This window comes from Chiloscyllium punctatum, chromosome 2, assembly GCF_047496795.1.
Source record: "Chiloscyllium punctatum isolate Juve2018m chromosome 2, sChiPun1.3, whole genome shotgun sequence".
In the NCBI taxonomy this organism is placed as follows: Eukaryota; Metazoa; Chordata; class Chondrichthyes; order Orectolobiformes; family Hemiscylliidae; genus Chiloscyllium; species Chiloscyllium punctatum.
Window position 1 is genome coordinate 2,566,408 of NC_092740.1, and position 15,715 is coordinate 2,582,122.

The 15,715-nt window shown below is 54.0% G+C and overlaps 1 protein-coding gene across 3 annotated transcripts in view; it reads left to right on the top strand.

Annotated features, from left to right (window-relative positions):
• spef2 (sperm flagellar 2) overlaps positions 1–15,715 on the top strand; it is a 714,991-nt gene that overhangs the window by 148,897 nt on the left and 550,379 nt on the right. For all 3 annotated transcript variants that reach the window (XM_072592835.1, XM_072592845.1, XM_072592854.1), the window contains exon 23: positions 7,755–7,896. In XM_072592835.1, coding sequence (XP_072448936.1) covers positions 7,755–7,896 — 142 coding nt within the window. The remainder of the gene's footprint in view (positions 1–7,754; positions 7,897–15,715) is intronic.

Below are 15,715 nucleotides of genomic sequence, written 5' to 3' on the forward strand. Positions count from 1 at the left end.
CCTCTTTGAGAGAAGAGATTCCTCCTCACCTCTGTCTTATATGGGCCATCCCTTACACTGAGATGATTCCCTCTGGTCCTAGACTCTCCCACAAGGGGAACAAACCACTCAGCATTTTGGTCAGAACAATAGAAAGGGAATTTATTTTCTCACTGAAGTGGAACATGACAATGCTTCAGAGCAGAAGGATCTGGGTGTCCTCATGCACGGTTTATAGAAAGCTAGTCTGCAGGCCCAGCAGGTAATCAGGAAGGCAAAGGGAATGTTGGTATTTATTGCAAAAGGAATAGAACATAAAAGTAGGGAAGTGTTGCTGCAATGGTACAAATCTTTAGTGAGAGCACACCTGGAGTATTGTGAACAATTTTAGTCTCCTTACTTAAGGAGGGATGTATTTGTGTTGGAGGTAGTTCTGAGGAGGTTTGCTGGGCTGACACTGGGTACTGTATAGGGGCTGTCTGACAAGGAGACGTTGAGTAGATTGGAGTTTGGAGAAGTGGAGACCTTGCTGAACATAAAGACTAGAAACATGAGTAGGCCATTCAGTCCCTCGGTCCTGCTCTCCCATTCAATACAATCCTGGCTGATCTCAACTTGGCCTGAACTCCACTTTCTTGCCCTCTCTCCATAACCTTTCAACCTATTGCTAATTAAAAATCTGCTCTCTCCTCCTTAAATTTATTCAGTGTCCCAGTAACCACACTCTGGGCCAGTGAACTCCATAGATTCACCATCCTTTCAGTGAAGTAATTTCTCCTTATTTCTGTTTCAAATCTGCTTCCTCTAATCCTGAAACTATAACTTCTCGTTCCAGATTGCCCCAAATGAAGAAAAATCCTTCCTATTTTCCAATCCTTTTTAGCATTTTATGTACTTCAATTTGATCTCCTCTCAATCTTTTAAACTTCACAGAGTATTGGCCTAAACTGTTCAATCTCTCTTTATAAGATATAACCCTCATCTCCAGTGAAAGTGCATCTTTCCTTTGGTAAAGGGCCTGAAACTCTTCACAATATTCCAGCTGTAATTGATGACTTATATAGTTTGAGTGAGATCTCTATTGTTATCCTCCATCCCCTTTGAAACAAAGACCAACATTCAATCTGCATTTCATATTGACCTCTGAACTTGGATTCAGGTTTTATCTGATTCATTGAAAAGGACTTCCAACTCGCGACGGTGTTTCCTGAGCTGAATAATATTCAGCCATTTAATGCTTCCTGCCAAAGTGCATAATTTCACATTTTCCTGCATTATATTCCATTTCCCCATTTTCCCCATTCACCTAACCTGTTCATATCCCTGATCAGATTCTTTGTGTCATCCTCACCACTTGCCTTTCCACCTATTTTGGTGTTACCTGCAAACTTGGTCAGAGCACTGTCACTTTCCTCATTCAAGTCATTAATATATTATTCATGGCCCCAACACTGATCCCTGTGGCACTCCATGTGTTACAAGTTTCAATCCTGAAAACATGCTCTTTATCCAAACTCTCAGCTTTCTATTAACGAATCTTCTGTCCATGCAAATACACTACCCCAACAAATGGCTATTGTCTTTATTAAGTCACTTCACATGTGATGCCTTATCAATTACCTCTTGGAAACTCAAATATATTAAATCTCCTGGTTACCCTTGGTTTATCCTGCTTGATAGCTCCTCAAAGAACTGTGGATGTGGTGCCAATCAAGTGGGGTACTTTATCAAGGATGATGTCAAGCTTCTTGAATGTTGTTGGAGCTGACCCCATCCAGGGGCAAGTGGGGAATATTCCATCACACTCCTGACTTGTGCCTTGTAGATGGTTGACAGGCTTTGGGGAGTCGGCGGGGGGAGGGGAGTTACTCACCGCAGTATTCCCAGCCTCTGACCTGCTCTCGTAGCCACTGTACTGGAATGCCAAGTCCAGTTGACTTTCTAGTCAATAGTAACCCCAAGAATGTTGACAGTGGGGGATTCAGTGATGGTGACTGTCAAGGTGCGGTGGTTAAATTCTATCTTATTGAAGATAGTCAATTCCTGGCATTTGTGTGGTGCAAATGTTCCTTACCAGTTGTCAGCCTAAGCCCGGACATTGTCTCGATTTTTTTGAATTTGGAAGTGGACTGCTTCAGATTCTGAGGAGTTGTTAATGGAGCTTGATGAAGCAACTGAAGGTGATTGGACCCAGGACACTCCCCTGAGGAACCCCTGCAGAGATATCCTGTAGCTGAACTGACTGACCTCCAACAACCACAACCACCTTCCTTTGTGTCGGCTATGACTCTAACCAGCGGAGTGTTTACCCCCTGACACCCACTGATTCCAGTTTTGCCGGGGCTCTGTGTTGCCACACTTGGTTGAATGCAGCCTTGATGTTTAGGGCTGTCCCTCTCCCCTCCCCTCTGGAATTCAGCTCTTTTGTCCATGTTTGACCCAAGGCTGGAATGAGGTCAGGAGCTGAGTGACCCTGGGGGATCACAAACTGGGCGTCACTGAGCAGGTTATTGCTGAGCAGGTGCTGCTTGATAGCTCTGTTACTGACACCATCCATCACGTTACTGAGGATCGAGGGGAGACTGATGAGATGGGAATTGGCTGGTTGGATCTGTCCTGCTTTTTATGGACAGGACATACCTGGGTAATTTTCCACATTGTCGGGTAGATGCCAGTGCTGTAACTACTGGAACAGCTTGGCTTGGGGAGCGGCAGTGCTGGAGTCTTCAGTACTATTGCCAGAATATTATCAGGGCCCATTGCCTTTGTAGTATCCAGTGCCTCTGGCCTTGTCTTGATATCACGCGGAGTGAATGGTATTGGCTGGAGACTGGTATCTGTGATGCTGGGGACCACTGAAGGAGGCTGAGATGGATCACCCACTCGGCACTGCTGACTGAAGATTGCTGCACAGCTTCAGCCTTATCTTTTGCCCTGATGTGCTGGGCGTTTCTGTCATTGAGGATGGGGTTATTTGTGGAGCCTCCTCCTCCACTGAGTTGTTTAATTGCCCACCAACATTCAAGGCTGGATGTGGCAGGACTGCAGAGCCTAGATCTGATCCGTTGGTTGTGGGATTGCTTAGCTCTGTCTATCACTTACTGTTTATGCCATTTGGCATGCAAGTAGTCCTGTTTGGTAGCTTCACCAGGCTGACACTTCATGTGTGGGAATGCCCGGTGCTGCTCCCCTCTTACCCTCCTGTACTCCCCACTGAACCAGGGTTGATCCCCTGGTTTGATGGTAATGGTTGAGTGGGGGATATGCCGGGCCATGAGGTTACAGATTGTGCTGGAGTACAGTTCTGCTGTTGGTGATGCCCCACAGAGCCTCAGGGATGCCCAGTCTTGAGTTGCTGGATCAGTTTGAAGTCTGACCCATTTAGCACCGTGATAGTGCCACACAGCACGGTGGAGGGGATTCTCAATGTGAAGGTGGGACTTCATATCTGCAATGATTCTGTTTTCCAATGCTGTATATGAACCAGTTGCCATTTTTACAATGCCCAAAACCCACGAGCACATGAACGTTCAGTTAATGAACATGGTGGAACTGGAAGTCTGAAGTGTATTGATTTTAGGGCAGGAATGTACATCAGGTACAACTGATGTGTTTTGAGCCTGGATTATGCATGGAACTACAGCGTTATAGAAACACGGTTGAGAGAGGGACTGGCAGCTCAAAGTTCCAGGGTTTAGATGTTTCAGACAAGATACAGAGGGATGTTAAAAGGGTGGGGTGGGGGAGTATCATTACTGATGAAGGGGAATGTCACAACTGCACTGTGAGAGGAAATCTCGGAGGGCTCATCCAGTGAGGCCTTATGGGTACAACTCAGGAATAAGGAAGGTGCAGTCACAATATTGTAGACCTCCTAATAGCCAGTGGGAGAGAGAGGGACAGGTATGCAAGCATGGAAAGATATAAAAATATTAGGGTTGGTAACTTCGCCCATATTGACTGGGACTTCCTTGGTGCCTGCAGCTTCACATGCTCAGGGATGAGGGCATCTCTTGACTAGGGCATTTATTGCCCATTACTAATTGCCCAACGTCAACCACATTGGATGGGGCAGAATTTGTTGGTGCATCCAGGAGGGCTTCTTGAAACAATATGTCAACAGACCAACTCGGAAAGGGGCTGTACTCGGCCTCGTATTGGGAATGAGCCTGGTCAGATGATTGAAGTTTCAGTGGGAGAGCATTTTGGGAACAGTGATCGTAATTTCATAAGTTTTAAGATAGTTATGGATAACAATAAGATTAATCCTCAGGTGAAGGATAATTACAACAGTATTAGATAAAGACAGGAGAAATTAGATTGAGGGTGGCTGTTTGAGGGTAAATGCACATCTGACATGTGGGAGTCTTTTAAAGACCAGTTGACCAGAGTTCAGGACCAGCATGGTCCTATGAAGACTCCTCTACTTTTTGATAGATCGAGTGAATCCTTAGAAGAGTATAAAGAAATTAGGAGTATACTTAAGAGGGAAATCAGGAGGGCAAAACGGGGACATGAGATAACTTTGGCAAATAGAATTAAGGAGAATCCAAAGGGATTTTACAAATATATTAAGGACAAAAGGGTAACTAGGAAGAGAATAGGGCCCCTCAAAGATCAGCAAGGCGGCCTTTGTGTGGAGCCACAGAAAATGGGGGAGATATTAAATGAGTATTTTGCATCAGTATTTACTGTGGAAAAGGATATGGAAGATATAGACTGTAGGGAAATAGATGGTGACATCTTGCAAAATGTCCAGATTACAGAGGAGGAAGTGCTGGATGCCTTGAAACGGTTAAAGGTGGATAAATCCCCAGGACCTGATCAGGTGTACCCGAGAACTCTGTGGGAATCTAGAGAAGTGATTGCTGGGCCCCTTACTGAGATATTTGTATCATCGATAGTCACAGGTGAGGTGCTGGAAGACTGGAGGTTGGCAAACATGGTGCCACTGTTTAAGAAGGGCGGTAAAGACAAGCCAGAGAACTATAGACCGGTGAGCCTGACCTCAGTGGTGGGCAAGTTGTTGGAGGGAATCCTGAGGGACAGGATGTACATGTATTTGGAAAGGCAAGGACTGATTAGGGATAGTCAACATGACTTTGTGCATGGGAAATCATGTCTCACAAACTTGATTGAGCTTTTTTGAGGAAGTGATGAAGATGGTTGGTGAGGGTAAGGCTATGGATATTGTCTGCTTGACTTCATTAAACCATTTGACAAGGTGCCTCTGACTGTGCCAGAAGATTGTCTCTCGAGTTGAACACTTGGATATAAAATTAGCTTGGCTGGAGAAACCAGGGGATAAGTTGTGGAGGAGCCTGTTTCTAACTGGGAATCTGTAATCAACAGCGTTCTGTATGGATCAGTACCGGGATCTGAATTGTTTGTAATTTATATTAATGATCTGGATGACAATGCTGGTGGTCTGATTAGTGAGTTTGCAGACAACACAAAAATTGGAGGAGTTGTGGACAGTAAGGAATGTTGTCAAAGGATACAGCAAGATATGATCATTTGGAAAGTTGGGCAGACAAATGGCCGATAGAGTTTATTGTGGCATGTGTGAGGTGATGGGTTTATTGTATAGGATGTCATGTCAGGTCAGCTTGGGATGTCTAGTTGGCATGTTAGACCAAAGCACCTGTTTGTGTGCTGTATGACTCTAAGACTCTATTTTGGGAGGTCAAATGTAAGAGAAAAGTATATAGAAATTGGCAAAACTCTCAGGTACATTGATATACAGGAGGGATGTTGGGGTGAAAATCCATAGCTCCCTGATAGTGGCAACACAAATAGTAAAGAAGGCATACTGCCTACATTGGTCTGGGCATTGAGTATAAAAGTTGGCAACTCTTGTTGTAGACCTTAGTTAGGCCACATTTAGAGGATTGTGTGAGTTCTGGATGCTGCACTATAGGATGGATGTGGAGGTTTTGGAGAGGGTGCAGAAGGGGTTTACCAGGATGTTGCCTGGATTGGAGGGTATTAGCCTGAAGGGGAGGTCGGACAAACTTGGGCTGTTTTCGCTCGAGCATCGGAGACTGAGGGGGGGATCCTGATCGAGGTGTTTCCAATTCGGAGAGGGTTGGATGGGGTGGCTAGTCAGAGTCTGCTTCCCAGGGTGGGAATGTCACATACTGGGGGGCATCGGTTTAAGGGGAGAGGGGGAAAGGTGTTTACACAGAGGGTGGTAGGGGAGGTGCCACACTGCCAGGGGAGGTGGTAGATACAACAGCAATGTTTAAGAGACATTTGGACAGACACATGAGCAGGCAGTGAACCAGAGGGATATGGACATGTGCAGGCTGATGGGATTAGTTTGGAATGACATCATGGTCAGCACAGACACGGTGGGCCGAAGGGCCTGTTCCTGTACTAGACTGTTCTAGTTCTATATTTCATGTTCTGCAACAATGAAAAAGGCCCTTCAGCCCATTGAGTCTGTGCCCGTCAAAAACAACGACCTAATTATTGTAATCCTATTTTGGACACCTCTGCCCCTTACCTTAAATCTACACCCCTCCAATCCCCTCCCATCCCCTTCCCTGCCCTCCCATCACATCCCCTCCCCTCCCATCCCCTCCCATCCCCTCCAATCCCCTCCCATTCTCTCCCCTGCCCTCCCATCCCACCCCATCCCACCCCATCCCATCATCGATCCCTGCACCAAGGGGAAATGTTTCTTCCTCTCTACTTTACCTAAGCTCTACATAATTTTACATCTCAATCACATCCCCCCTTTCAGTCTCCCCTGCTCTCAGGGAAACAACTCGGCGACAGTGAGGACTGCAGATGCTGGAGATCAGATACAAGATTAGAGTGGTGCTGGAAAAGCACAGCAGGTCAGGCAGCATCCGAGGAGCAGGGAAATCAATGTTTCAGGCAGGAGCCCTTCATCAACAATGATTCCTGCCCAGAACATTGATTCTCCTGCTCCTTGGATGCTGCCTGACCTGCTGTGCTTTTCCAGCACCACTCTAATCTTGTCTCAGGGAAACAACCTCAGTCTGTCCAAACTCTCTTCATAACTAAAACTCCCCAGTCCAGGTAATATCCTGGTCAATCTCCTCTGCACTTTCTGTAGTGCAATCACTTCCCTCCTATAATGTGGACTCAAGAACAGATCTTCACAAAAACTTTAAACTCTAGTACTGGATTAGTGGTGCTGGAAGAGCACAGCAGTTCAGGCAGCATCTAACGATGCTTCCTGAACTGCTGTGCTCTTCCAGCACCACTAATCCAGTATTTGGTTTTCAGCATCCGCAGTCATTGTTTTTACCTTTTAAACTCTAGTAGCCTAACCAACATTTTGTACTGTTCAGCAAAACCTTCCTGCTCTTAAACTCCAAGTTTCAATTAATTCAAGCAACATCCTCAACCCTCCAGCCAAGCAACACCCAGGAATGAGCAGGGAACTGAGAGATGTAAACCGTATCTCATCAGTTGTGGTTAGTTTGGTATGGCTTTATAGTCAGCACCGACATGACTGGACTGGACTGGATTGGACCAGATCAGACCGCACCGTTTTATGTTCTCTATTCTAACAAACTTCTCAAGGACAGTTCAGGATGGGTGACAATGCTAGTCTAGCTAGTGATACCCACTTCACACAACTGCTTTGTTAAAGTTGGGGGAGTAGGCAGAGGTGACTATCCCTTTGAAGTGTTGTGTGTATCCCAGTGGAGCAGCTGGGAGCCAGTGTCACTGCGCTGGGGGACACTCGGCTTTGCTGGACAGTGAGTTGATGATGGCTGTGTTTCATTTCTGTGCAGGGTAGATTTTCAGGAGTATTTGGAGTCTCGTCCTGACCATAAGCAAGAGTTTGTCACACAGTGGCAGAATGATTATAATTCCATTACTGAGGATCTCCGACACGATGACGATGTGAAGGCAGAACTGTTCCTGCGGCTCTATGTAAGTGAAAGCTCAGCTCAGCCCAGCTCACCGTACTGACCCTCCCGGGAGCCCAGCTCACCGTGCTGACCCTCCTGGGAGCCCAGCTCACCGTGCTGACCCTCCCGGGAGCACAACTCACCGTGCTGACCCTCCCGGGAGCACAACTCACCGTGCTGACCCTCCCGGGAGCACAGCTCACCATGTTGACCCTCGTGGGAGCACAGCTCACCGTACTGACCCTGTGAGGATCCCAGCTCACTGTGCTGACCCTGTGAGGAGCCCAGCTCACCGTACTGACCCTGTAAGGATCCCAGCTCACCGTACTGACCCTGTGAGGAGCCCAGCTCACCGTACTGACCCTGTGAGGAGCCCAGCTCACCGTACTGACCCTGTGTGGAGCCCAGCTCACCGTACTGACCCTGTGAGGATCCCAGCTCACCGTACTGACCCTGTGAGGATCCCAGCTCACTGTGCTAACCCTGTGAGGAGCCCAGCTCACTGTGCTGACGCTGTGAGGAGCCCAGCTCACTGTGCTGACCCTGTGAGGATCCCAGCTCACCGTACTGACCCTGTGAGGAGCCCAGCTCACCGTATTGACCCTGTGAGGAGCCCAGCTCACCGTACTGACCCTGTGAGGATCCCAGCTCACCGTACTGACCCTGTGAGGATCCCAGCTCACTGTGCTAACCCTGTGAGGAGCCCAGCTCACTGTGCTGACCCTGTGAGGAGCCCAGCTCACCGTACTGACCCTGTGAGGATCACAGCTCACCGTACTGACCCTCCCGGGAGCCCAGCTCACCGTGCTGACCCTCCCGGGAGCACAGCTCACCGTACTGACCCTGTCGGGAGCCCAGCTCACCGTACTGACCCTGTGAGGATCACAGCTCACCGTACTGACCCTCCCGGGAGCACAGCTCAACTTACTGACCCTGTCGGGAGCCCAGCTCACCGTACTGACCCTCCCGGGAGCACAGCTCACCGTACTGACCCTGTGTGGAGCCCAGCTCACTGTGCTGACCCTGTGAGGATCCCAGCTCACCGTACTGACCCTGTGAGGAGCCCAGCTCACCGTATTGACCCTGTGAGGATCCCAGCTCACCGTACTGACCCTGTGAGGATCCCAGCTCACTGTGCTAACCCTGTGAGGAGCCCAGCTCACTGTGCTGACCCTGTGAGGAGCCCAGCTCACCGTACTGACCCTGTGAGGATCACAGCTCACCGTACTGACCCTCCCGGGAGCCCAGCTCACCGTGCTGACCCTCCCGGGAGCACAGCTCACCGTACTGACCCTGTCGGGAGCCCAGCTCACCGTACTGACCCTGTGAGGATCACAGCTCACCGTACTGACCCTCCCGGGAGCACAGCTCAACTTACTGACCCTGTCGGGAGCCCAGCTCACCGTACTGACCCTCCCGGGAGCACAGCTCACCGTACTGACCCTGTGTGGAGCCCAGCTCACTGTGCTGACCCTGTGAGGAGCCCAGCTCACTGTGCTGACCCTGTGAGGATCCCAGCTCACCGTACTGACCCTGTGAGGAGCCCAGCTCACCGTATTGACCCTGTGAGGAGCCCAGCTCACTGTGCTGACCCTGTGAGGAGCCCAGCTCACTGTGCTGACCCTGTGAGGAGCCCAGCTCACTGTGCTGACCCTGTGAGGATCCCAGCTCACCGTACTGACCCTGTGAGGATCCCAGCTCACCGTACTGACCCTGTGAGGAGCCCAGCTCACTGTGCTGACCCTGTGAGGAGCCCAGCTCACTGTGCTGACCCTGTGAGGAGCCCAGCTCACTGTGCTGACCCTGTGAGGAGCCCAGCTCACTGTGCTGACCCTGTGAGGAGCCCAGCTCACTGTGTTGACCCTGTGAGGAGCCCAGCTCACCGTGCTATCCCTGTGAGGAGCCCAGCTCACTGTGCTGACCCTGTGAGGAGCCCAGCTCACTGTGCTGACCCTGTGAGGAGCCCAGCTCACCGTGCCAACCTTCTGAGGAGCTGAGGATGAGATTCCACTTGTGAGGGTTCCTAATGAGACCACCACACCCCATCCCTCTGTGTGAGACCGCATCACTGTCCGAGTCTCCCCCTCACCACCCCACTCCTGTAGTTTCTGTGAGTTCCTTCTCTTCCCCTGGGCTGTGGGGACTGGGGTATTATAGGTATTACAGAAATATGGCTAAGGGAGGGGCAGGATGGCAGCTCAATGTTCTGTGGTTTCGATGTTATAAGAAGGATTGAAGGGGTGATAAGGTAGGAGGGGGAATGGCATTCTTGATTAGGGTCAAAATTACTTCGAGAATATATTACTGCGGAATATTCAGTGATGCTAAATGGGTGGAACTAAGAAATGAGAAGGGGTGATCACTTTGATGGGATTGTACACTGAGCCCACCCCCTCCCAGTTATTCAGTGAGAAACTGAGGAGTAAATTCAGGCTGACCACTGTATCGGAAGGCCTGGTTTCCACGGTTTCAGTTTACTGTGGCCTGAACATATTACAGGGAACCTTCCAGAACCAGGGACCAGGGGCTGCTGGGAAGGCAACGTTTCCATTTACATTTTTCGGGTTCATTCCTATCTGTGGTTTCGGGTTTCTGCAGTAGGTCTTGGAACATATCCCCGCGGATACGAGGGGACTACTTCCTGTAGATAAATCTCAGATTTATGTGAGAATGATATGGTTTTAACTTTCCAGATATAGTCTGGGACTGCTGTAGTGTTAAGGTCTTGAATGAAAGGAAATTGTTAAATGTGTACAACAAAATATAGATAGTCAGTGGTTAGCACTGCTGCCTCACAGCACCAGGGTCCCAGGTTCGATTCCAGCCTCGGGCAACTGACTGTGTGGAGTTTGCACATTCTCCCTGAGTCTGTTTGGGTTTCCTCCGGGTGCTCCGGTTTCCTCCCACAGTCCAAAGATGTGTCGGTCAGGTGAATTGGCCATGCTAAATTGGCCATAGTGTTAGGTGCATTAGTCAGAGGGGAATGGATCAGGGTGGGTTACTCTTGGAGGGTTGGTGAAGGGCGTGTTTCCACACTGTAAAGAATCTAATCTAAAAGGACTAAAACTTGACTTCTGCAAAAATAAGCCACAACAAGTGACTGAAATGTTAAGAGGAACACTTTGGGGCCAGTGATTATAGTTTTAAAACAGTTATGGAGAGGCCGTGTCCAAAAATTAAACTTCTAAATTAGGGTGCCAATTTTGATGGTATTAGACAGGAAGTTTCAAAAGTTGACAGTGGGAGGCTGTTCACAGCTCATGGAATGGTGGGATTGAGATTTCGGTTTTATTGTCATGTGTGCTGAAGTATGAGGTACAGGAGTCCAGTGAAAAGGTACAGTGTCACCACTCACAGTGCCATCTTAGATTAGAAACTAACTTAGGGACAAAATCTTAGTTACAGATATAGAAAAATAAGGAAATAAGTCAAAACGTTCAGCTCTACATCTTCTTAGTAAATAAACGAGGCGATCAAAAATGTGTTAACAAGGATTCAGAGGGAGCAGGTTCCTGTTTGTGTGAAGGGCTCGGCTCCCCGGGTCAGTGTGAGTGTGAGCTCCCTCCCCCTCCCCGGGTCAGTGTGAGTGTGAGCTCCCTCCCCCTCCCCGGGTCAGTGTGAGTGTGAGCTCCCTCCCCCTCCCCGGGTCAGTGTGAGTGTGAGCTCCCTCCCCCTCCCCAGGTCAATGTGAGTGTGAGCTCCCTCCCCCTCCCCGGGTCAGTGTGAGTGTGAGCTCCCTCCCCCTCCCCGGGTCAGTGTGAGTGTGAGCTCCCTCCCCCTCCCCGGGTCAGTGTGAGTGTGAGCTCCCTCCCCCTCCCCAGGTCAATGTGAGTGTGAGCTCCCTCCCCCTCCCCGGGTCAGTGTGAGTGTGAGCTCCCTCCCCCTCCCCGGGTCAGTGTGAGTGTGAGCTCCCTCCCCCTCCCCAGGTCAATGTGAGTGTGAGCTCCCTCCCCCTCCCCGGGTCAGTGTGAGTGTGAGCTCCCTCCCCCTCCCCGGGTCAGTGTAAGTGTGAGCTCCCTCCCCCTCCCCAGGTCAGTGTGAGTGTGAGCTCCCTCCCCCTCCCCGGGTCTGTGTGAGTGTGAGCTCCCTCCCCCTCCCCGGGTCAGTGTGAGTGTGAGCTCCCTCCCCCTCCCCGGGTCAGTGTGAGTGTGAGCTCCCTCCCCCTCCCCGGGTCAGTGTGAGTGTGAGCTCCCTCCCCCTCCCCTGGTCAGTGTGAGTGTGAGCTCCCTCCCCCTCCCCTGGTCAGTGTGAGTGTGAGCTCCCTCCCCCTCCCCGGGTCAGTGTGAGTGTGAGCTCCCTCCCCTCCCCGGGTCAGTGTGAGTGTGAGCTCCCTCCCCCTCCCTGGGTCAGTGTGAGTGTGAGCTCCCTCCCCACCCCCTCCCCGGGTCAGTGTGAGTGTGAGCTCCCTCCCCTCCCCCTCCCCGGGTCAGTGTGAGTGTGAGCTTCCTCCCCCTCCCCGGGTCAGTGTGAGTGTGAGCTCCCTCCCCCTCCCCGGGTCAGTGTGAGTGTGAGCTCCCTCCCCCTCCCCCTCCCCGGGTCAGTGTGAGTGTGAGCTCCCTCCCCCTCCCCGGGTCAGTGTGAGTGTGAGCTCCCTCCCCCTCCCCGGGTCAGTGTGAGTGTGAGCTCCCTCCCCCTCCCCGGGTCAGTGTGAGTGTGAGCTCCCTCCCCCTCCCCCTCCCCGGGTCAGTGTGAGTGTGAGCTCCCTCCCCCTCCCCGGGTCAGTGTGAGTGTGAGCTCCCTCCCCCTCCCCGGGTCAGTGTGAGTGTGAGCTCCCTCCCCCTCCCCGGGTCAGTGTGAGTGTGAGCTCCCTCCCCCTCCCCGGGTCAGTGTGAGTGTGAGCTCCTCCCCCTCCCCTGGTCAGTGTGAGTGTGAGCTCCCTCCCCCTCCCCGGGTCAGTGTGAGTGTGAGCTCCCTGCCCCTCACCCTCCCCGGGTCAGTGTGAGTGTGAGCTCCCTCCCCCTCCCCCTCCCCGGGTCAGTGTGAGTGTGAGCTCCCTCCCCCTCCCCGGGTCAGTGTGAGTGTGAGCTCCCTCCCCCTCCCCCTCCCCGGGTCAGTGTGAGTGTGAGCTCCCTCCCTCTCCCCGGGTCAGTGTGAGTGTGAGCTCCCTCCCCCTCCCCGGGTCAGTGTGAGTGTGAGCTCACTCCCCCTCCCCGGGTCAGTGTGAGTGTGAGCTCCCTCCCCTCCCCCTCCCCGGGTCAGTGTGAGTGTGAGCTCCCTCCCCCTCCCCGGGTCAGTGTGAGTGTGAGCTCCCTCCCCCTCCCCCTCCCCGGGTCAGTGTGAGTGTGAGCTCCCTCCCCCTCCCCGGGTCAATGTGAGTGTGAGCTCCCTCCCCTCCCCCTCCCCGGGTCAGTGTGAGTGTGAGCTCCCTCCCCACCCCCTCCCCGGGTCAGTGTGAGTGTGAGCTCCCTCCCCCTCCCTGGGTCAGTGTGAGTGTGAGCTCCCTCCCCCTCCCCTGGTCAGTGTGAGTGTGAGCTCCCTCCCCGTCCCCGGGTCAGTGTGAGTGTGAGCTCCCTCCCCCTCCCCGGGTCAGTGTGAGTGTGAGCTCCCTCCCCGGGTCAGTGTGAGTGTGAGCTCCCTCCCTCTCCCCCTCCCCGGGTCAGTGTGAGTGTGAGCTCCCTCCCCTCCCCCTCCCCGGGTCAGTGTGAGTGTGAGCTCCCTCCCCCTCCCCGGGTCAGTGTGAGTGTGAGCTCCCTCCCCCTCCCCCTCCCCGGGTCAGTGTGAGTGTGAGCTCCCTCCCCCTCCCCGGGTCAATGTGAGTGTGAGCTCCCTCCCCTCCCCCTCCCCGGGTCAGTGTGAGTGTGAGCTCCCTCCCCACCCCCTCCCCGGGTCAGTGTGAGTGTGAGCTCCCTCCCCCTCCCTGGGTCAGTGTGAGTGTGAGCTCCCTCCCCCTCCCCTGGTCAGTGTGAGTGTGAGCTCCCTCCCCGTCCCTGGGTCAGTGTGAGTGTGAGCTCCCTCCCCCTCCCCCTCCCCGGGTCAGTGTGAGTGTGAGCTCCCGCCCCCTCCCCAGGTCAGTGTGAGTGTGAGCTCCCTCCCCCTCCCCGGGTCAGTGTGAGTGTGAGCTCCCTCCCCCTCCCCGGGTCAGTGTGAGTGTGAGCTCCCATCCCCTCCCCCTCCCCGGGTCAGTATGAGTGTGAGCTCCCTCCCCCTCCCCTGGTCAGTGTGAGTGTGAGCTCCCTCCCCCTCCCTGGGACAGTGTGAGTGTGAGCTCCCTCCCCCTCCCCGGGTCAGTGTGAGTGTGAGCTCCCTCCCCTCCCCCTCCCCGGGTCAGTGTGAGTGTGAGCTCCCTCCCCCTCCCCGGGTCAGTGTGAGTGTGAGCTCCCTCCCCGTCCCCGGGTCAGTGTGAGTGTGAGCTCCCTCCCCCTCCCCCTCCCCGGGTCAGTGTGAGTGTGAGCTCCCGCCCCCTCCCCAGGTCAGTGTGAGTGTGAGCTCCCTCCCCCTCCCCGGGTCAGTGTGAGTGTGAGCTCCCTCCCCCTCCCCGGGTCAGTGTGAGTGTGAGCTCCCTCCCCTCCCCCTCCCCGGGTCAGTGTGAGTGTGAGCTCCCTCCCCCTCCCCGGGTCAGTGTGAGTGTGAGCTCCCTCCCCCTCCCCGGGTCAGTGTGAGTGTGAGCTCCCTCCCCCTCCCCTGGTCAGTGTGAGTGTGAGCTCCCTCCCCGGGTCAGTGTGAGCTCCCTCCCCCTCCCCAGGTCAGTGTGAGTGTGAGCTCCCTCCCCTCCCCCTCCCCGGGTCAGTGTGAGTGTGAGCTCCCTCCCCCTCCCCGGGTTAGTGTGAGTGTGAGCTCCCTCCCCCTCCCCGGGTCAGTGTGAGTGTGAGCTCCCTCCCCCTCCCCGGGTCAGTGTGAGTGTGAGCTCCCTCCCCACCCCCTCCCCGGGTCAGTGTGAGTGTGAGCTCCCTCCCCTCCCCCTCCCCGGGTCAGTGTGAGTGTGAGCTCCCTCCCCCTCCCCGGGTCAGTGTGAGTGTGAGCTCCCTCCCCCTCCCCGGGTCAGTGTGAGTGTGAGCTCCCTCCCCCTCCCCTGGTCAGTGTGAGTGTGAGCTCCCTCCCCGGGTCAGTGTGAGCTCCCTCCCCCTCCCCAGGTCAGTGTGAGTGTGAGCTCCCTCCCCTCCCCCTCCCCGGGTCAGTGTGAGTGTGAGCTCCCTCCCCCTCCCCGGGTTAGTGTGAGTGTGAGCTCCCTCCCCCTCCCCGGGTCAGTGTGAGTGTGAGCTCCCTCCCCCTCCCCGGGTCAGTGTGAGTGTGAGCTCCCTCCCCACCCCCTCCCCGGGTCAGTGTGAGTGTGAGCTCCCTCCCCTCCCCCTCCCCGGGTCAGTGTGAGTGTGAGCTCCCTCCCCCTCCCCGGGTCAGTGTGAGTGTGATCTCCCTCCCCGTCCCCGGGGCAGTGTGAGTGTGAGCTCCCTCCCCCTCCCCGGGTCAGTGTGAGTGTGAGCTCCCTCCCCCTCCCCGGGTCAGTGTGAGTGTGAGCTCCCTCCCTCTCCCCGGGTCAGTGTGAGTGTGAGCTCCCTCCCCGTCCCCGGGTCAGTGTGAGTGTGAGCTCCCTCCCCCTCCCCGGGTCAGTGTGAGTGTGAGCTCCCTCCCCCTCCCCCTCCCCGGGTCAGTGTGAGTGTGAGCTCCCTCCCCCTCCCCGGGTCAATGTGAGTGTGAGCTCCCTCCCCTCCCCCTCCCCGGGTCAGTGTGAGTGTGAGCTCCCTCCCCACCCCCTCCCCGGGTCAGTGTGAGTGTGAGCTCCCTCCCCCTCCCTGGGTCAGTGTGAGTGTGAGCTCCCTCCCCCTCCCCTGGTCAGTGTGAGTGTGAGCTCCCTCCCCGTCCCCGGGTCAGTGTGAGTGTGAGCTCCCTCCCCCTCCCCGGGTCAG